At 47.9% G+C, this 20,802-nt stretch overlaps 1 protein-coding gene across 1 annotated transcript in view; it reads right to left on the bottom strand.

Annotated features, from left to right (window-relative positions):
- Positions 1–8,572: 8,572 nt before the first annotated feature.
- GLRA1 (glycine receptor alpha 1) overlaps positions 8,573–20,802 on the bottom strand; it is a 161,139-nt gene continuing 148,909 nt past the window's right edge. Inside the window, exons 8-10 of the mRNA XM_004696737.3 lie at positions 15,947–16,093; positions 9,413–9,699; positions 8,573–8,828 (exon numbers count right to left, since the gene is read on the bottom strand). Coding sequence (XP_004696794.2) covers positions 8,609–8,828; positions 9,413–9,699; positions 15,947–16,093 — 654 coding nt within the window. The 3' untranslated portion in view covers positions 8,573–8,608. The remainder of the gene's footprint in view (positions 8,829–9,412; positions 9,700–15,946; positions 16,094–20,802) is intronic.

Genomic DNA, 20,802 nt, shown 5'->3' with positions numbered 1-20,802 from the left:
CGGAGCAAGAATGCTAAAAAGCTGCGGAAGGGAAATTTAATAGTCTAATCTTGCGGTTGCACTATGAGAACTCTAAGCCTGTTTCTAACTCACACGTTGGAAGACTAAGGTGCTCTCTTCCTGGTATCGAGGTTAGTTACATGTAAACTCACTAAACCAGACTGTCATTCAATAGCTTCCATTCAAAGGGTTCCAAGTTCCTCACCAACATTAGAGCTGTGCATAAGGGACTCTGGCCCTCAGGACACTTAAACATCAGGCCTCTTATGCCCAGAACCCAATGGAACTGACGGGGCCTGGGTGTAAGGCCCAGTGGAGATAGAGGAGCACCATGCTTGTCCATGGTTCCTAGGGGATCAGGAAGTTAGGAACACAAGATCGTGGAGAGAATCAGCAGGAGAATCTACCTTGACCCCCCCCCCGCGCCCCCCCATCTCAACACCTTCCCATGTAATTCCATTTTCTAACTCATTTTCAGCGCTTGGATAGGGGTGAAGAATTACTAGAGACTACTGGAATATTGGTCATGCTTACACTTGTAATACTCCTGTTTTGATGGTTTTTCATATGAAGAAATACCGGTACTTCTTTATCTGAACACCTGTTTGGGGGACATAATTATCTGTGTGTAACCCTTTAAAAGGACAGTGGGACTGCAGTTGTTAGTATAAATCCAGAAGTAAGCTGCTACCTTGGAAAATAAAGTTGTTTGGACCCTCAAGCTTAACTGTCTCATCTAAGAGGTGGCGGGCGATTCCTGCTTTCCCTTCTCTGCCTCTTCCGGTGTTGCCCCATCTTCCCCTGAATGACTTACTTGGCTCCCTTCTAAGGTCCCTCAAGTGTAGCCGTCATTGGGAAGGCTGCTCATCTTTGGTTCCAGCGCCCTGCATGGCCTGTAGTAGGTTCTTCAGCCATCCTTACTGAGGAAATGGTTACAGAGATGTTGGGATCAGCAGTGTTTCCTTCTGTATAATATATAGGGTCACTATGAGTCATGACTGGTTTGACAACACCTAAAACAACAGGTTTAGGAAAGATTTCCAAGCAGGTCTTGATCTTAACCTTGATTCCCACCCACTGGAGGCCATTCCAGGTACACATTGTCTCACTTAGGGCTAATGCAAGAACGGTTCTCACCAGGAGCTAAATACCAACTAATTCCACCCTGGCCTATGGCTTTTTCCATTTGTTACACACTTGTTGACCAGAAGACGGCTCTCATTGTAACTCCAGATCCTTTGTGCTTCAAAGACTAGATTCTTAATGCTTTAGGATCATGGTGATTATGACCAAATGTTAGGAAGAAGGCCTAGGAATGCCAGGTGCTTGATCCAGGTGTTTGATTTTCAACCTAATTATCTCTTGATCTTTTATAGATTAGTGGGTTAAAAAGGTCACGTAAAAATGGGCCTTGGCCAAGGGGTCCCTACTTTTTTTCAGATCATTGTTACAAGATTCATTTAAACTACAGGAAGTGTCATAAAAGCCCATCTACCTACTGCTCTAAAATTATTTTTGTTTCTGTTGGTGGTGGTTTTCAGTGACACGGTAAGCCACCGCTTTGCTGAAGTTCTTTAATAATGTGGGAGAATGGCACACTTGCAGGTGATTGCACAGAGTGGAATACTTGGGTCAGTGAAATGCCACATACAGGTCAGACTCAGGCTACAAACTTCCCATCACCTTAAGAATCCCGTGGAGACAAGAAAATCTCAAAAGCTCGGTTTCCTCAAAGACTTGTGGGGAATCGGATTATGTAAAGAGCCCTCACATAATATTAGTGTTTGACTCCAAGTTCATTTACCATCTTTTACTAGCTTACACGTGTGACAGCTAGACTCTGGACATAACGTGTCCATCTCGGAAGCCTGAGCTGCATTTCAGTTTTGTTGGCTGACCGAGGTACGGTTCCCTCAGTTGGTGCTCACATGCTATGGGGGGGCAGGGTGGAGGGAGAGGACAAGCACCAGGTGCTTGAGATGGGGCATCAGGAAGAGAATTTAGGTCTCAGTGTCTGCATGACAATTCACCAGGGGGCCGTCCACAAAATGTCCCTGTTCTCTAGGGCAGGTGCAGTGTTTGGGAGGAGCCTCCGTTCTGGAAGAAAGCTCTCTGATGCCTCTTCCGGCAAACAGGAGGACGTGGTAAGAAGAACCGAGGGATGAAGATCCCCAGATGCTGTGTAGTTTAAAGTGGATGGAGTAGGGTTAGCAGTCACTGTCATTCTATACAAATGGATATATATGATTGTCCTCAGAGACACAGAGTAACTCAGGGACACAGAGCTAATAGCTTGCTCAAAGTCACATGGCTAAGAAGATAAAATGAGTGAGGCTACCTTCGAATACCAAGAGAATTTCCCCCAGGTTTCTTCTGCAACCACAAGCCAATGAGTAACGCAGTCTTTAAAAGCTGAATGGCTGGAGGCCCTTCAAGATCAACTAATCAATACTCCTGTTTTGTGGATGCAGAAACTGAAGCTTTGGGGGAAGGGGGTGCAGGGGGCAAAGGGTGGCGGCAACATTTTATAGCGAGAACCTTTGAACCCACCACCTAGCCTCATCCATTACCATTTGACTATGCGGCCTTTCCCACATTCTTGCCCAGAGGGGGCGGGAAGATACCAAGGACTTGAATCTTTAAGGTGTGCAGAAGGAATTGGCTACTGGGTTGGGAAATCACCTGTTTACAGTATGATTTTCATTTTATTGTCATGGGTGTTTTTAAAGAGTCATTGGAGTTTGTTTTTATTAGCTGATACTGACACCAAGGGTAAACGTTTCTACCACCAGCAATAGTATCATTAATTCTCCGGCCAGATGTAGGGAGTGGGGGGCACGAAGAGGTCGCAGTGTCACGTGATAAAACGTGGAGAGATGCTCAGGATGTACACATAATGGAAACGAAGCTCTTGGGAAAGACGAGCAGTGTTTGCTGATGAGAAGCAGTTGCTGGAACTGCAGAAGCCACTTCAGGGACATTGGAGGAGGTGGAGGAGAGGGCCGGCCCGACTCCGGCTCCACCTGCTGTTTTTATTAGTGCACCTCAGCTGATCATATGAATTTAAGTGAGTCCCCAAGGATCTGAAGTGGACCTGTTCGGGATTTTTTTTTTTTTTTGCTTTCGTTTACAACTGGAACTAGAGGAAAGGGATAAAATATTTTTAGATCTCTGAAAGTGTCGGGTTAAACTGAGGGTGGGGTGGTACCCAGGCTTGCTGGACACCTGGAACCATTGCTCTCCTAGGGGCATTTCATCAATTCTTTCAGAGGCACTGGCAGAGAGGATTGCAACAACTGCCACGGAAACATAGGAAGCACTCAGGGGACAGCCAGGCTCAAGTGCCAGAGGGCGTACTGTCCTGATGTTTGATGAGACTGTCCAGTGAGAAGCTAGTCTTGGAGGCCAGCCCCTCAGGGCAAAGAAATACCTTGACCTTGGTGGGAAAGGATTCAGATGGCCAGTCATTCCCCCCCCCCACACACACACACATACACACACACACACACACACACACACACACAGGACCAAGAGCCTCTTCTGCTTTCCCCTTGTCTCCTTCCCTTTCTCCTGGAAGGCCTGCTTTGGGCAGCTCCGCCTGATGCTGCAGGGGAGAGAATAAAGCGGTTTAGGATACACTGCCTGCGCTCACTTTGCTTCACTAGAGCAGTCCAGTGTGGCGCTGAGTCGACACTGCTTTGTACAGGGGATTCTATGGGCCAGACGGGAAGGCAGCTTACCCTAGAGAGGTAGTCTTGAAGAGAGACCCACCTCCCGCTGACCGCCTCCGTTTTGGAAGAAAGGCGTGTTTCAGTAGACTGTGGGGCTTCCCGAGGCTGCCTACAGAAGCAGTTGAATGTCGAATGAAGAGAGGTAGGACAAGCCCGAGGCCTGGCTGCGAACGGTGGAGAGGTAGGATGGAAGCCCCGCTGCGGGGATGCGTATGCAGCCAGCCTGGCTAGCTGGCAGGGTTCCCGAACTGGTGAATAGCCTTCTGGAGAATACCATCTTCATCACTGGGCTGCTCTGAGGCTCTTGTATTCCGACGTCTCGAACCAGTTTCCCAATGGAAACTTTCCAGAGCAATGAAGTTTAAAAGCACCCGGGCAAGAGAAGGAAGAGAAACTGAAATCCTGAAATGAGACCAAAGCTGCCCCATTCATTCTGACTCCTTCCCCTTCAGAGAAGAGTGGTGTCTGCCCGCAGCAGGGCACAGACCGACAAAGCAGGAAGTGCCAAGCCAGGAGGACAGCGGAGGGGGAGAAGGAATGGTCTGGATGTTGGTTGAAGAAGCCTTAGTGATCCTAAAACCGATTGAGCAATAATTTCGACTTTGGAACCCATTTTGCAGCTCCAAGAAGTGATAAAGCACCTTAATTATTGCTTGAAATAACCACACAGCTCCATGAAAACAGCACGAAGCAGCACCCACGCGTTAGCAAACCCGGTTCCTGCCACTGCGCTCTACAGCTTAGAAACACCTGGGAAGCAACAGAAGACTTGGTACAGGCATCAGATAGCCTAGGCCTCTGGCGTCTAGGTCATTCGGGCCTGGGGGAGGGCTCTGCATGGTTCTCTTGTCCTTGATATGCTGGGCTCGTCAGCTGGGGCAGTCGCAAAAAACAAATCTCATCCTCTCAACATTGAGGATGGTAGCATTTCAACAACTCCTCTATTTAGGTATCTCAAAGCTCCCCAAGGATGTCTGTCTCCACTGAGATTTTTGGATACTGTAAGACCGAAGCCTTACAAGCACATCACAATTTTCCTTATAGCAAGTAGTTAACCAAGTAACTTGCTTAAAATAAGAACTCTTCTCCTATCATGGAGCTTCAAGAAAATGGGCTTCATTTTTCAGTTCAAAATTCTAGAGTTAGTTCCTGAGAGAATGGGCTTACAGGGAGAAAGGAAAAACAAAAAAAGTAAATACATGGCTCCTGTTTGCTTGTTCAATCAGGTAACAGTCCATTTACCTTTCTGAACTGAACATGCTGGGTTCTCAGTCCAAGCCTCCCGGCCAACCAAAGAGAAAGCCTGACCGTGCCTGCTGCTTCGGAAAGTACGGAAGGTGCTGCTGTCCACTGAGTCCAAGGCATGACGGCCTTCAGGGCTATACATTGTCCTGGGGCCAGGCTTCCCACGCAGTTGGGGACAGATGCAAGGCCCAAGTGTTGACCCTAATCCTAAACCTGGCGGAGATCACACCACCAAGCCCTCTACTTGCCAGCTTGTAGAGCCAAGGACGGAGTTATGGCAACTGTCACGGTAACTTTATTTTATGCGTGCTGTAGCTGAGACATCAAATTTTCCCAAAGTGTTACCACCGATGGTGCTAGCCCAGCGAGGTAACGATCCAATAGCATGAAAAGAGAGCAAAACGACATCTCTCTCTAAAGCTCAGAGTGAGATGTATGTCCAAGGGAAGGAGCTGCCCCACTGCGTCTGTGGGGGACGGAGGGATCTATGGAAAACAATGGGGCGTCTGGAAGGATTTAGTCCTTACTGATTGCGTAGAAGGAGAAAAAATCATTTGGATCAAATGATTCTCTGGTCTCTAGCACTGAACTTAAAAACAGTTCAATCTAATATATTAGACGCACACACACGCACGCACACTTCTCTATTCAAGCCTGTCCTTGGTTAGTTAGCACAGCTGTAGCCACCAATAGGCTCGTGGGTGCTTGACAAGGTGGCAGAGCTGAGTCGTTTGTTGTGGCTCCTCCTTAAAATACATCGTCATCAACCTGCCGGTGGGGAATTAGTGGTATTGCTTATCTCTGCCTCCTGCATCTGGCTCCTGGGGTTAGCTGGGTGAAATCACAAAGTCCCCTATAACGGTATCTCACTATCTATGTCTAAAATATTGGTCTATTCGTGTAAAGGATTTGGAAATCACGGAAGTATTTACTGTATGTAGATCAGTTTCTTCTCCTACTTACCACTTGGCATGTGTAGTTAGTCCTAAGACTGCCCTCTCCTGCGTTCAAAATGAAGACATTCACAAAGTACTGCCCAGGAAACCAGCCAAATCCAAACCCATTGTCAAGTCCATAGGACAGAGTAGAACTACCTCATAAGGTTTCCAAGGCTGTAAATCCTAACAGAAGCCACTGTCACGGCTTTCTCCTACAGGACGGCTGGTGGATTTGAACTCCCAATCTTTGTTAGCAGCCAAAGCCGTAACCATTGTGCCACCAGAGTACCTAACCCCAAACAGTCGGCCTGAATGATCTGGTGTGATGTTCTGTAATGATGAATTCCACGTCGTTATTGCTAAACCTTCACATTATAAATTGAGGAGCAGTTCTCTTTGAGCATGCTCCTGTTCCTAAATGGTGATGCGATTTTGTTTACCTTCTAATGAGTGATGTCCTTTCCTTGCTACTGTTCAGCTTTGGTAAACTGGTACAGAGGAAGAAACTCTAAAATCTACATCCTCTCAAGAAGAAAGTAAGACTTGTGTGGGTCCAGGTATGTGTACACATATCTGCACCCCCTCAGATGGTGGGATCAGAATTCAACGTGATTGAATTTCTAGTGGCGTGAACATCCTTTCGACCAGACTATGCACAGACTTTCCGAGCTGTGAGAGCAAGGAGGCGGCTTCCGAGATCACCTGTCCCACCCTGACCAGGTGTCTTGAAGGAACGAAAACTAGTCCTTCAGCATGTTGGTGGCAACACTAATATCTAGGTCCTCTTCACTGTCCTATTTCTACTCGTATTCTCTTCCTTAGAGCCACTAAGTTTGAAATAGTCTGAGAGAAGATTTCAGTCCTGTTCCCTCTATGTCTCTCAGAGGGCCCCATTGTCTGTTGGATGCTGTCAACATCCAAGCGATCAGTGGGTCACCACCATGGAATATGGTGGCATGATGGCAGAAGTTCTGGGACCCAGCAGAGGAGCAGTAAGTGGCCCCGTGATTTCTCTGCCATGAGCAATTCTAGGCTTCTCAGATGGGCAGGCCAGTTTGGAATCTGGGTGGGTGGAGGCGAAACGTCTCTGTACAATTTATGCTACGTGTTCGCCCTGATAAAGACTGCTGGCTTCTGTTGCCTGACTCAACTAAGACTAGAATCGAGTAGCAAATAAGATAGAGAGCAAGGTTTAAATACCTTTCTAAAAACAAAAAGTTTCCCCTTAAGGAAAGTGACTAAAGTGCTGGTGGGGGCAGCTAACAAGCTCCAGAGGTTCACGCACTCTGGTTACAGCTGTTTCTCGGTCGCAGTGAATACAGTGCGGATGGAAAGTGCTAATGTCCCAAGGACTGTGCCACTCAAATTTCCTACTCATCCAAGTCCTCCTTTTAACCAACGTTTCCTCCTTTGGGCCTGTGTTTATGGCGGGAGACAAAAAGGGTCTTAGATGAACAACTGCCCTCTTGGCTCCCAGTCTTCAAAGTTTCTTAGGAAAAAGGATTCAAGATTCTACCCCATGACATCCAAGGCCGAAATATCAGCTAGCTTTCTGAGCAACACAGGCCAAGGGAAAGGAAGGCCAGGAATGACTCCTGGCCTGGAACCCGGATGTAACAGCTCGATCGTCAAGCCTCACAGCCAAAGCCTCTCTTGGCTTCACAGTGCATTTTCTTTACCTAAACCACTCCAGGCCCTGTCTCGGCCTGCTTTGGAGAGCCTGTATAGGCATTAGCAATTGTGCCACGCATAAAGGGAGACATTTTCCCAATGGGAAGGTGCTGCAGTAAGGAACTAGACTCTATTCCTCACACCCCCTCCCCTCAATTCTGCCCCAATTTGGGGATACACTAAAGCCACCAATGAAACCCCAGGCCCTAAAGTGCAAATTGCCAGTGACTTCTCACCACCCCAGTTCCTGTTTTGTCCAAGGCCAAGACAGGAAAGTGCAAAAAAAGGACTAGACCTCCACCATCGTGGCCATGGCCCCAAGGCAGGGAGAGGGCCCTGTGGGCGGAGTGTGGACAGTGTCCTTCACGCCACCATGAGGGCCTGCCGGCAGACCACCAGTCTGTGGATATCTACGTCCTTCAACAGGACTTTCCCCTCCCCCGCCCCAACATCCCACCCCCACAATCCATTTCCTAGCCCCTCTCCTTTTTCCCTGAAGTGCCCCAACACTCCTGGGGCAGGTCTGGCACTTCAGAGGTAGAAGAAAAGAGGATATTTGTCTAACCTTCGTAAATGTTAAAGCTAAACAAAGCACCGAAAAAAAAAAAGTCTTATAAAAATATAATGGGGTCATTTCCCCAAGCTTCCCACATATTTTATGATCTATGAAATGTCAAAATATAATGAATAGACTTTCTGAACTCTCTTCATCCACATCTAAGTGTAAACAGCCTCCTAACTGCTCTTTCACCTCGTAACACCTAACTCTATAGAAACAGAATATAATAAATATATTTTGTTATGCAGACTCCACCTTCCCAATCACACACCCACTTGCCTTTCCAGAGAAACTCTCCAAAAAAATATACCTTTAAAAAAGTGCATCAGTTTACACTCAGTCTATCTGCATATTATTTCTTGATATTATTACTCCCCCCCCCCCCCAAGCCATAAAAAAGATTGCATATTGGCAATATTCTGAGAAAACCATGGCAGCCGTTCCTGGGTGGGAGGGAGGGTGAGTCATGTGGGTGTAGAAGCCCAGAAGCAAGGGGACTCCAGAGAGCAGCGGGCGCGGTCCTTCACAAGGAGATGTGAGCACTGAGGTGGGGTTACTTGGACTGCCAATCCTCGGGCCTCACTTCCTTCTCTCCCACTCTCGCCATGTTCACGGCTCATGCCCATGCCACCATCCCTCTGGAAGCAGAGGCACAATGGCTTTTTGGCATGGGCCCACCTGGGCCTGTCCGAAGATAGAGATGGCATTTGGAAGGTTGCAACGGGGAACACACCAGAGCAAGCATTTTGGGGGTGGCTATTTTCACTCTGGGAAAAATTGTCCATCACTTCTGTGACTTTAAGAATTTAAAGCAATTACTAGGCAGATAGGTTAAGAAATAAATTTTGTGGTTTTTGCATTAATATTAAGCATGGATATAGATCATATATTACATTGCTTTCTTTCTGCTCTGGGGCAGCCTGCACCCTCCTTCCAAATGGGGAAACTGCACAGCCCATGGACTTACATTTTTGAAAGCTGTTTTCCCTCCCATGCCCCACCCTCCACCCTGAACCTACCCTTTCCTCCCCACCCTCAATTCTGGTATTAGAAAAGTCCCCTCCACCCTCCCACCCGAGGTTAAATAGATATTGCCACACCATAGAAGTCATGCAGCACTGCCATTTGCTATGGCACGGAGAGAGAGAGAGGTGTGCGTGCCCTCTCCCCTCCCTCCCTCCCTCTCCCCTACTGGCCCTCAGACTCCTGTGCTGTTCCCACCGTGCCCTCTCCCAGCCTCCACCCTCCCCTGCACCCCCGCCCCTCACTGGTTGTGCACATCCTCCCTGCGGACGATCTTGTAGATGATCCAGTAGAACATGTTGAAGATGAGGAAGGCCATGGGGAAGCCGATGCGGGACACCTTGTCGATCTTCTTGGCTCTCTGGATGAAGAGTTTTCGCATCTCCTCCGGGGTCTTAGACGGTGCAGGAGGAGGGTTGGTGGTGTTGTTGTTATTAGCGCCCTTGACCGAGATTCCATCCTTGGCCTGCAGACAGGCTGGGCCCATCCCGTAGGCAGAGAAATTGAAGCGGCCTTCTCCGGCCTCATCCTCCTGGAATAGATTCAACATGGGGCTCTACTTAAAATAAGACAGGGGCTGGGCACCCTCCCTGCAAGGCACTCCCCTGGGGGCCAGGCCATGACCCTCTGGTTCTCCCTGCCTCCCAGACTACCCTTCCAGGTCCCTGGAGGCTTTGGCTGGCTGGGGAGTTCTGCCTCATAGAGGGGCGCCACTTGCATGCTGAAACAGATGCAAACCAGGGGATAGGAATGGGGCTTAGAGCCCAGAGAGCTGTGTGACATTCAGCAAGTCAACCTCCTTCTCTGGGCTTCAGATTGAGTTTCTGGACTCTGTTTTTCCCATAAGCGGGGGACAAGACTCACCCAGGGTCTCACCATGTGTTCTGGCCATCGGAGGAGGCTGGGGGTGAGCGAAGCTCTGTGTGCGCTGTGCTGGACTGTCCATGGGAATTCAGAGGACAATTTGGAGAGATCCCCTGCTTTGCCACTGTTGCCTCCATGCCCGCTCCCCACCCTGCCCCATTCCCCAGCGAGCGTCCCCCCTGGGTGGAGGGGTGAATGTGAACGGCCCAGGAGCGAGCTCCTCATCTTTCTTTCAAGCTAGGAGTCCAGAGCTCCTTCTGCCATTTCCTGGTAGCGTGACTTCCAAGAGCTTTGGATTTCAGACCAGGTATTATTCAAGACCTTTCATCATTTGGCTTCAACTTACCTTCCAGGTCCGCCCCCACTCAAGCCCCCACCCTCCCACCACATGCTGTGTACCCCTAGCAGCTGTGTTGAAGTTTCTCCGTCATCCGTGGTGTATTCCCTCTCTCACGCCTTATGCCCACTACCCAGAGGCCATGCTCCTCCATCTTCCTCTCGTGCGCTCCTTTCCCAGGGCATGGCGACCTTACATGGGTCAGACGCATGGGGCACCTGTTGTCTGCTCTCAGCACTTTCCGCTCTGTCGCCTTTCTTTGTGAGCTCTGAGGAAGCCACCAGTGTTTGGTCTCAGGCTGACCTGTGGGCTCACTGTGTGGCTCTGGAGGGATTTCATCAATACGCACTGCTCTCCTATCTAGATCTGAGTACTTTTAGGTGCCTCCTCCTCCTCCACCTCCTCCTCCTCCTCCTTTCATGCAGGACAGGGCCAGCAGAGAATGACAGACTGAGTTCAGGCACCGTTGTCTCCTTTGCATCTCTGCTTTTGCTGCCCCTAGCATGGACCATCAGTGATCACCTCCGGCCCAGCCTTCCTGCTGCCTCCAGATTGTCCAGCACCTCCCAGCCTACCTGGGTTGTTGTAACACAGATCTGATGGGTTAGCTTCTGTGTAGAACCTTTTAATAAGCTGTGCTGACTTCAAACTCAAAACCTACTGCCAACGAGCTAAGTCTGACTCACAGTGACCCTGACGGACAGGGTAGAACTGCCCCTGTGGATTTCAGAAGGTGCAACTCTTGACGGGAGGAGAAAATCTAGTCTTTCTCCTGCAGATCGGTTGGTGGGTTCAAACTGCTGACCTTGCAGTTAACAGCCGAACTCGTGGCTCCTTCTGTACCCTACCACCCGAAATATATTTTTCTTGGGAAATGTCACGCTTCTGCTCTTATCTCTGGGCTTCTGTTTCAATTGTTTCCTGTGCCTGAAGTCCTTTGCCAATTCTCCTGACCCTTTCACCCGATTCTACTCGGGAAGCCCTTCAGCTCCTGACCACAGGCTAAGCAGCCCTGCTCTGGGCTCCTTAAGCTTGCCATCCATCACCACCGCTGTTCCTGAAAATTATGGACTCATGTCTCCTGGCCTTGAACTTCTGGGTGGTGTACACAGCAGACGCCCTTGGCTGTTCCACGGGAGGCTAGAGATCTGAGTTCTCAGAAGAAAGGTCTCTCTTCTGACACACCAGCCCCTGAAAACCCTCCAGGGGAGCCCAGTCCTCCCCGGTCCCATGGGAAGCCACCATGAGGCAGAGCTGATTGAAGACAACGGGTGCTCTGGCCTCGAAGTATAGCCCTTGCTGAGCATCTGCCTCTCCTTTTCCACGGCAAACCCCATGAAGGCAGAAGCACTGTCTGCCGTGGTCGGTCACTGTACCCTCGGCATTGAACACAAGTCGCAGTAAATATGTGTGTTGTTTACTTTCTGTCTCTACCTGCCCTGAACACCAGACCAACCCTACCCCCACCCCAGGATTGTTCCCCTCGCAATGAAAGGGCTTGAGATAAATGTTCAGAAAACTCTCCGGCAAGTGAATGAATGTGGTCTAACACCTTCATGCCACAACCGCCCTCAAGGGGGAAGAATCAGGTGTGCTTTGGTGTCCGGTCAATAGGAGCTCAGTAAAGATTGGTGTTCCAGGAGAGGGGCCAGGAGAGGGTTGTGCCGAGCCCAAGGAGAGGAGCGGGGCTGGGGGAGTGTGGGTGGGAAGCTGCCAAATGACTGGGCCCTGTGTCTGGAAGGGGGTGCGGCTGACTTTGTTCTGTGTCAATCAATGCAAAGCTGCCCTTGCTGGAGGGGTGAGGGCCACCTGGACATACCTTCCCTGGGCCCTCGCTAGGCGGGCAGAAGCACCAAATTTACAGTGCTGGTGACCAGATATCCTGCTTTTGGCGGGACAGTCCCTATTTTTGGCGTTTTAAAAAAGTCCCATTTGGAAAGAATGCACGGCAAGCAGGGAACGGTCTATTTGGTCCATATAGACCAAATTTTTAATCCCCTTCAACCCCCTGGTCAATGGTGTCCCGCTTTAAATTTGGTCACGCTTGTCTGTGGGAATAGGCGGGAGGAGGTGTGTGCTGGAGGGCCTAATTAACTACAAAATGGTCAACTTCACCAGGCCGCTGGGAGAAAGAAAATTCCTTAGGGATAACCCGCAAAGGCTTGTTGTTCATAGTTCAGCCAGCAGGTGGCAGGAAACGACTAGCCAACGATTGCAGAGCTGCTTGGGCTGGAGGAAGCATTTGAGAGCTAGATGCTTTCTGCCCAACAAGTGAGGTACCATGGGAAGGTGGTGGGAGCTGGGGGACCTGGCTAGGCTCACAGGCTCCGAGAAATTCCTCTCATCTCACCATCTGGGGCTTCAAGTCCCCTGGGCAAGCTTCCTGCCCAGGGAGGTTTGTGCAGGCCGAGCTTGTCCACCTGCAGTGCACAAGCCACCCCCAGGGTGGTTTTACCCCAAAGGAAGTCAGCCTCAAGCTGAGCTCTCTTCTGGGCCTTGGTAATCGCTGACATTTCTGTCAAGTTCGGACCCATTTGGAAAGAAGTCACACATTCAAATGCTCAGAGGGGCCAGTAAGTGCAGAAGTGAGTGGGGTGTGGGCAGATCTCTGCTCAGAAGAGATGCAGGGGATGTGGGGGATGGGAACATGGAGAATGCCTTCATCACCATGTGGGGATGTAGGGCCAGATGCTGTGAGTGTGAGGGGTTTTTGCTTTGTTGTTTTTTTTTTTAAAGTGTGCTTAAAAATAATTCCAGATGTTGAAAACGCTGGCTGTGTTGGCCAAATGAATGGCCTTTGCATGCCAAACTTGACCTTTGGACTACTGGATTTGGACCTCTGCCTTGGGATAAACATTTATTCCCTGCCCCCATGTCAAAGCCGACTCACAGCGACCCTGCAGGACAAGGTAGAACAGCCCTGTGAGTTTCTACCTCTTTACAGGAGTCGAAAGCCTCAACTTTCTCCAGCTGAGTGGCTGGTGGTTTTGAACTGCTGACCTTTTGGTTAACAGCCCAAAGTGTAACCACTATGCCTGTCACCTTAGTTCTTATTTCAGATCTCATAAATGCAGGGCTGCTTTTACTTGCTTTGGGAAAGAACTTTGACGCTCCGATTAGCAACTCATGACTGTTCAAGGTTATGTAAAGAGCCAGGGTTGCTTGCAATCCCCCGGCCTTGGCCATTAGCGCTCCTGGGGACTCTGGTGACTTGCTTCACGTCTCTGCCTCACCAGTATCCCCATCTGTTGCCTTTGAAGCGAGGACAGGGTGCCCTGTGTGGTCTCTTCCAGCTGAAACACGCTGAGAGAGTAAGGTGGGAACCCAGCAGAGCAAGCAAACTGGAGACACTTGTTTAAAGGCCTTGGTGAACTATTCGCATGTGACCCAGCCTGAGAGAAAGTCCCCCCCCACCCCTTTTGGCCTTTGAAGTACTATGAGCTGACTGCACTACATATCTGCAGGGGCTCCTTTCATAGCCTTGTTTACTCCTATGATACCTGTTGTGAGAGAGAGTACATCGTTGCCTGCTGTACAGGGTATGCTAACCAGAGGTCTTTGATATAGCCTTTCCAAATAAGTGTCTCTCTGACAAATGTATTAGCTTTCTCCTAGCAAAAGCAAATAATAAAAGCAGCTAACCAATGGGGTAAAGGGACAACTAAAAATAAAGCCTAGAGATAGTTGTATTTGGCCCGTTTACTGCATCTACATCTGTACACATACACATATTTATTTATTTTAAGAAGCCGAGAAGAGTGGACAGTGTGGGAGGAACACTGATCGTGCTGTTGGGTGAGGCGGCTGTGATCGCAAGGCTGGGGCTTCCTGTGGTGTCGGCTGCCCCATAGGAGGAAAAAGGGGACTGTCTGTCTGCTCCTGGAAAGATTGAGGGCCCTGGCAGGCCTGCCGACGGCCACTGTGATGGAAGTGGCCTGAGGGTTTGGGTTTTCTTTTTAATGGGAGGATAGAAACTAGGAATATTTTAGGAAGTCAGATCTCTTTTAATTTATATAAAATAGTTTCCCCTTCTAATAAAAGTTTAGACAGATGGTGATAGTTCATCTTTAGCCCCATGGACATTTTCTGCCCGGAGAGCTCCATCGCCTGCCTGTAGTTAATTACCAAAAAGAAATCGTACTTGATTGCTGAGGCTTAAGAAACACACTGATGGAAAATCTATGCTGATTTAATAATTTTAAAATCTGGCACTGTGTGGTAGCTCCTGACTTAATTCTCTCCATAGTACCCATTGTGACAGTTACATAATCTCCTGTCAACTTGCGAATGGGTGGAGTTTATCTTGTCAATCAGGTCATAGCTAATGAGGCCTCTGTGTGAGCATGGCCTCCTCCTGAGGATTCTGGGAACTCCTATCATCCTCCTTGGAGGTGGGACACACACTCTCTCTTTGCTTCGTCTTCAACACTAAGATGCTTCCACTGCCACTGGATCCACAAAACTTTCCACCCACTGGCATGTGATCTTCCTGAATTTGGTGTCATTGCCTGTGTTGCGTGAGTCTGAAGAGGAATTTACAGACTGGTATCGGGCATATGGGCTGATATCGGACTTATGGACTGGATCTACTGTGCTGGGATGGGTTCTTAATATACAATTACTCCTTTATATAAAGTTCTTTCTTATACACATCTGAGTGTCTATGAATTTGTTTCTTTACCCAGATTAACACACCCATTGTGTCCATTTTGCAGATGGAGGTATTAGACCCAGAAAGCACCTTGAGGTCACATCCCAAGACCAGCTAACGAGGCAGAGTGCTTTGCCACCGGATATTAGGAGCAGCTGGGGCACATTGTCTGGCTGGAAGGTCTCCTTTTGTTCAGTCTTCCTAGTGACAGACTGGAACTGCCAGGTCATACTACACACCTGCCAGAGAGCAAGGTCGAGCAAGCTGTAGGGGGATCTTGAAGACACTGTTTGCCCAGCTGCTCCGAATATCCGGTGGCAAAGTACTCTGCCTCCTTAGCTGGTCTTGGCATCTGAGCATTCGATTTTAAGATGAGACCTTTTTGGGTGGTACAATTCCCATTCAGAACCAAATCCTTGGAAAGAAAAACACCGTAGACATCTCTGCCTCTCACCTTCTAGGTTTATGACCTAGTTAATATCTCTGCTCCATCAATTCTGTCTTCAGGTGTCCCTGGCAATTCCTGAAGTGTCCCTCTAGTGGGAAGCATGGACTGAACCAGAGCATTATTTGTGGAAGGGGAAGCTGGAGCTCTGATCCTTACTTCTGGCCTGTCTCACTCACTGAGAAAGACCACCCAGTGAGACCAGCGTTCTGGGCCCCGGCTGCCTGGACACTCTGTGGGCCCCCAGCGTTGCCTCCTTAGTGCGGAGCTCTGGGGTGTGGTGGGCTGAGCTGGGAGCTAGCAGGTCACCAGTGACTGGGCACGAAGGAGGGAGCCGTCTACGTCTGCAAACAGTTAGAGTCTCCGAAACCCAAAGCAGCGGTCCTGCTCTACGCTGTGGGGTCGCTCTGAGTCCAACGGGCTCGAGGGCACGGGGATTGGTTTGCCTCTTTGCCTCCGTGGGCCGCGTCTCCCAGGCCTACCTTGTGGTGTCTCCGCTTCCTTCTGAATCGGAGCAGCTCTTTGTGCTGCCGAGACACGAAGTTGACAGCTGCGTACTCCAGCAGGGCCGAGAACACAAAGAGCAGGCACACTGCCATCCAAATGTCAATGGCCTTCACGTAGGACACCTGGAGTGTGGAGGGAGGGAGGGAGGTGAGGGCAGACAATGAAGAGTGGGACAGTCAATGTGGGGGAAGGTTTTTGTTTCTTCGCTAGCTCCTCCTTCAGCCACACTTAGCCTTGGATGGGATACGAAGGTGAAGGGCGAAAGGGCACCAGGCAGCCTGGACAGATGGTTGGGAGAAATAGCAGGGGCACCGACTAAAGTGAGGAGGCCTGGGGGCATTATCAGTTAAAGGAACTGGAGGTTGAGTTTATCCTCAGGGTGATAGGATAAAAATGCTGTGCCCTGTGTTAGAAGACATGGCAGTGTAAATCCTTCAACATTTCCCTTCCATACAAGCAATCAGCAAATTGGCAAACATCGCCAGAGTCAACTTTTTAATACATCTGTTAATTAACCACAGGCTTACACTGGGCTGCGGAGCATCTGGCTCCCGGGCTGTCATACAGCTTGTGCGATCATCAGTACCAGCTAACATCACACACCTGACCAGAGAAGCAGTCCCAACCTTCACATTAGGGGTGAGTTAATCAAATGTTTGACCAGTTTAGCTGGCAAATGATGTTACAACTATCCAAACGGCCATTGGCAGGAAAAAGGTTCTCACCCCTGGCTCAGTGCAAGTTACTGAGCATTTATTCAAGAAAATTGTCGAATTTCATAGAATAGCAAGCATCAAAAAAACCCAAAGTATTGAGATAGAATTCACATACCACACAGTTCACCTCTTTAAAGGGTACAATTCAATGTCTTGGTATATCCACAGGTCTGTGCAATTATCACCGTCAATTTCAGAACATTTTCATCACCTTAACAAATTTCACTGCCCCCATATCCTCTCCCACACCACAAGTCCTAAGCCCTACTCTATTTCCTGTTTTATAATGGCCTGTTGTGGAGATATCACATGAATGAAGGCATCTAATATGTGGTCATTTGTGACTGGCTTCTTTTATTCAGCATACTGTGTTACAGAATCATCCACATTGTAGCATGTATCTTTTTTGTACGGACATACTACATATCCTACACACTACACACTACATACTACAAAGTGTTTGTTCATTTGTCAGGTCACAGTCACTTGGCTGGATCTACCTTTTAACTGTATGAATAATGTTGCTATAAACATCCATGTGCAATTTTTGTGTGTGGCCATATGTTTTCTCATGGAGTTTTATGCCATATTAACGTGCTTTACTCCCATCCTCCCTGTGCTGGCTCCATAGCGGTCCTGGAGCCAATAGCTGGTAGTCACAGGATGGGAAAGAACAGCATCGGAACGCCTTGAAAGTCTTATTCTCCAGAAAACGGAAATTATTGGATTTGGTTGGCATTTCCCTAACAAACCCTACTCACAAGACTGTCTTTATTTGATCTGATTTGGAAGGAACCCAGTCTGAACAAACATTTCTCTAGGGGATTTTGTTGATAATCAGGCTACTTGGTGCAGTGAATGAGTTGGGGCAAGCAATAGGTTAACCGAAAAGCTTACCAGGAAAAGCTGTAACAGTGTTTTGTATACCCATAGGAACTAAGTAAGCTACAGGGAAGAAGTGTGGGCATTAAGCCCTACCTATACTAATAGACTAATTGGCTGCACCAGATAGAATAATTTTCAGTGATTAAAATTTTAATGTAATATTTAATGTAACATGACACATTTCTGTGTTATATGTTAAGTAAAAAGACATTCAGGATATTAAGGGGAAAAAGGACAAGCTTAGGAATGAGATGTCCAGAGGAGTCTCTGGCAAGCTCTGGCACACTCCTGGTAATTTAGAAGGCCACTTGCGTGCGTACGGCTGTGATAGACTTAGGAAGCCCCTCATCTCACAAGAAAACTACAGACAAATATCCTTAATGACTATAGATGCAAAGATCCCTAACCAAATTCTAAGAAATGGAATCAAAAAACATATTAAAAGAATTTTGCACGTTGGTCAAGTGGCGTTTATTCCAGGAATGTAATGGTAGTTCAACATCAGAAAATCAATTACTGTAATACCTGCCACGATAGAACAAAGGAAAGGAACCACATGGTCACCTGGCTGAGCGCACAAAAGGTGTGCTTTCACAGCTTCACGCCGCTGAAGACATAATAAAGGGCAATTACAGGAAGCCAGCAGTTAACATTCTGGATGAAGAAAGACTGAAGGCTTTCCCAGGACACTTACTGAGCCACCATCCCCTCAACCCCCTTTGGAATCTCAGGATGAACTGGCGATTCCTCTCCTTCTTATGTACCCCTCGCTAACACTGTGGGGGACACTCACACTTCTCCTCCAGCATACTTGGGGGACAGGGGAACATGAACGTGGGCAGGAAGATTCAGGGGCCTCTGTGCCCTGAGACTGAGAGGGTCGCTGCATTACAGCTGGATTGGGAAGATTTAGATCAGTTGTAAACTGGCTTCCAATGCCTGGCTGGAATTCTTTTTGTTTAATCATTTTGTTTTTGTTTTTTTTACAAATCTTATAACAAGCCATCATTCAATTGTATTAAGCACATTTGTACATACGTTGCCCTCAACATTTCCAAAACATTATCTTTCTATTTGAGCCCTTGGTATCAGCTCCTCTTTTCCCCCTCCCTCCCCTACACTTCTACCCTTGTGAATCCTTGATCAATTATATATTATTATTGTTATTTCGTGTCTTACACGGTCTGCTGCTTGCTGAAACTCTTGGTGACTGGGGATATAGCAGGATTTTACTGGTTGTGGGATTATAAAGAGACTTTACCCCAGCTTTGCCTCCCCCAAAGACATGTTAAACATTAGAGACTATTTGCCAGCATATGGTGGGAGGTCAGATGCTTAGAGACATTCTCCCTGAAGGCAGTCAGTTGCCAGACTACTGTCTGGTCCCACTACAGGTAGGGTCGCTCCCTGCTGTTAAGGACAATGGGCTACTTCTCTCTAAAGGCTTGTGACCATTAGATTGGTTCCTGTACATGGGGTTTACACCCTACTGATAATGGTTTCTATGGGGGGCCAGAGAAAAAGGTCAAACCAGCTCAGTGACATCCAAAGTTAGGCTGCCATCCTGAATCTAAGATCTGCCCATCTTGTCACATGTATACCCCAATCCCTCCCTTCCTATTGTGTGTATATCCCTAGGTTGTCCCCCTCATTGCTGTATAACCTATAATGCAACCCTTCCTGTGACATATGTCTTCACCTGTAATTAGTGGGTGTGCACTCCCCCCAAAGATATATAGGCCTGGGTTAGCAAGAAAGAGTTCTCTCGGGCTTCCCGCTTGGCCTATCATCAGTTCCCCCTCTCCTCTCCCATCCTCGCTCCCCTGTTCCCTTTCCCCTTGTCCCTTTCCCCGCTTCTCTCCACGTGGACCACCAAGTGAGGCTGAGGTGAGCATTGCTACCATGAAATGTCTCTGACTCCATTACTTTGATCTCTCTTCTATCTCTCATCCTCTCTATGACTTTACTATAATCTTTACTTATTATCACTATAATCTTTACTTATTATCACTGAACCTTTACTTTTTTATCATTGTACAATTGCACCTACTGGACCCATGATGATGTATAAGGGGCTGGTATACCTTGACACCTGCAGAATTGAGGAACCAGGTCAACCCAAGGGAGGTACAAAGGTTGGTGGGCTTGTGTTAGTAGGGTAGAAAAACAGCACAGCAGGGCTTGAATACTTCTCTGTGAGCCCAGGATTTAAAGTGATATCACCTGCATATCGGCCAGCCCACACCCAAGTAGAATCCGTGCTTTGCTCTGACATAAAGGGTCAGTAAATATAGCTTTGGCAGGCATACGGGCGTGCTTCAGATAGCCTCTTCTCTTCCCTGTCATGTTGGTTACGTGGGTCGTTCTCTAGCACTTCCTGAGGACTTGGTAGCCAGCCTTGAAACGGGAATTTTGATGGTAGCAATGTTGAATTGTTTTCTGCCTTTGGCTCCTCCTGGGGGGTAGGCTAGTGTTGAACTAGCTGACCACTCTTGGCTATCTGGTGTCTACAATAAGTCTGCTTTGTGCCCAGAGACAAATAAAAAAGTAAACACAATGCTGTGTCTCAAAAGCAGCAATCAATTTTTGTGCACATCTGGAGACAAGGGAAACAACTCATTTAAGTAAAATACATACAGATGTGTATACCTGGAGGTGTCCAGATGCACAGACACCTGGAGGTGACCTTGGCAGAAGAGAAAGCTTTGAGTCCTCCCATGAGGGAGTTTACTGTGATGATCTCCAGCTAGAATAAGCGATTGGAGGATAAGTTTGATAGAAATATAGAAAAAACAGAAGAAATAATTTATGAACTCAGGAAAACACTACAAAACCAATCTGATAAAATAAATGAACTACTAGAAATAATTCAAAAACTCCGAATAAAAATTCAAAAGGAAACACTAAAGTGTTAGAACTGGATAACACTTTGAAAGACAAAACAGGAGGACTGAAACATTAGAATAAAAAATCAATGATCTCAACATCACATCTTTCAAGCCCAAATTACAAGCGCAAGCTATTAAAAAGTTAAAAAAAACACACAAAACACCTGAAGAAAACCTAAGAATTCTAAGAGATTCTATCAAAAGGAACAACCTATGTCAGATAAACATCCCAGCACAAAAGAAGAAATGCTAACCACAGAGAAAATAGCCGAAGAAGTATTAAAGGAGAACTTTTCTACTACTATGGCAGAACACAATTACTACTTATTTACCATTTTATTG

The sequence above is a fragment of the Echinops telfairi genome, unplaced genomic scaffold (genome assembly GCF_000313985.2).
Source record: "Echinops telfairi isolate 266 unplaced genomic scaffold, ASM31398v2 ScPeMD7_7469;HRSCAF=8507_0, whole genome shotgun sequence".
Classification (NCBI taxonomy): domain Eukaryota; kingdom Metazoa; phylum Chordata; class Mammalia; order Afrosoricida; family Tenrecidae; genus Echinops; species Echinops telfairi.
Note: the sequence above shows the minus strand (reverse complement) of the source record. Positions and strands in the feature narration are given on the sequence as shown.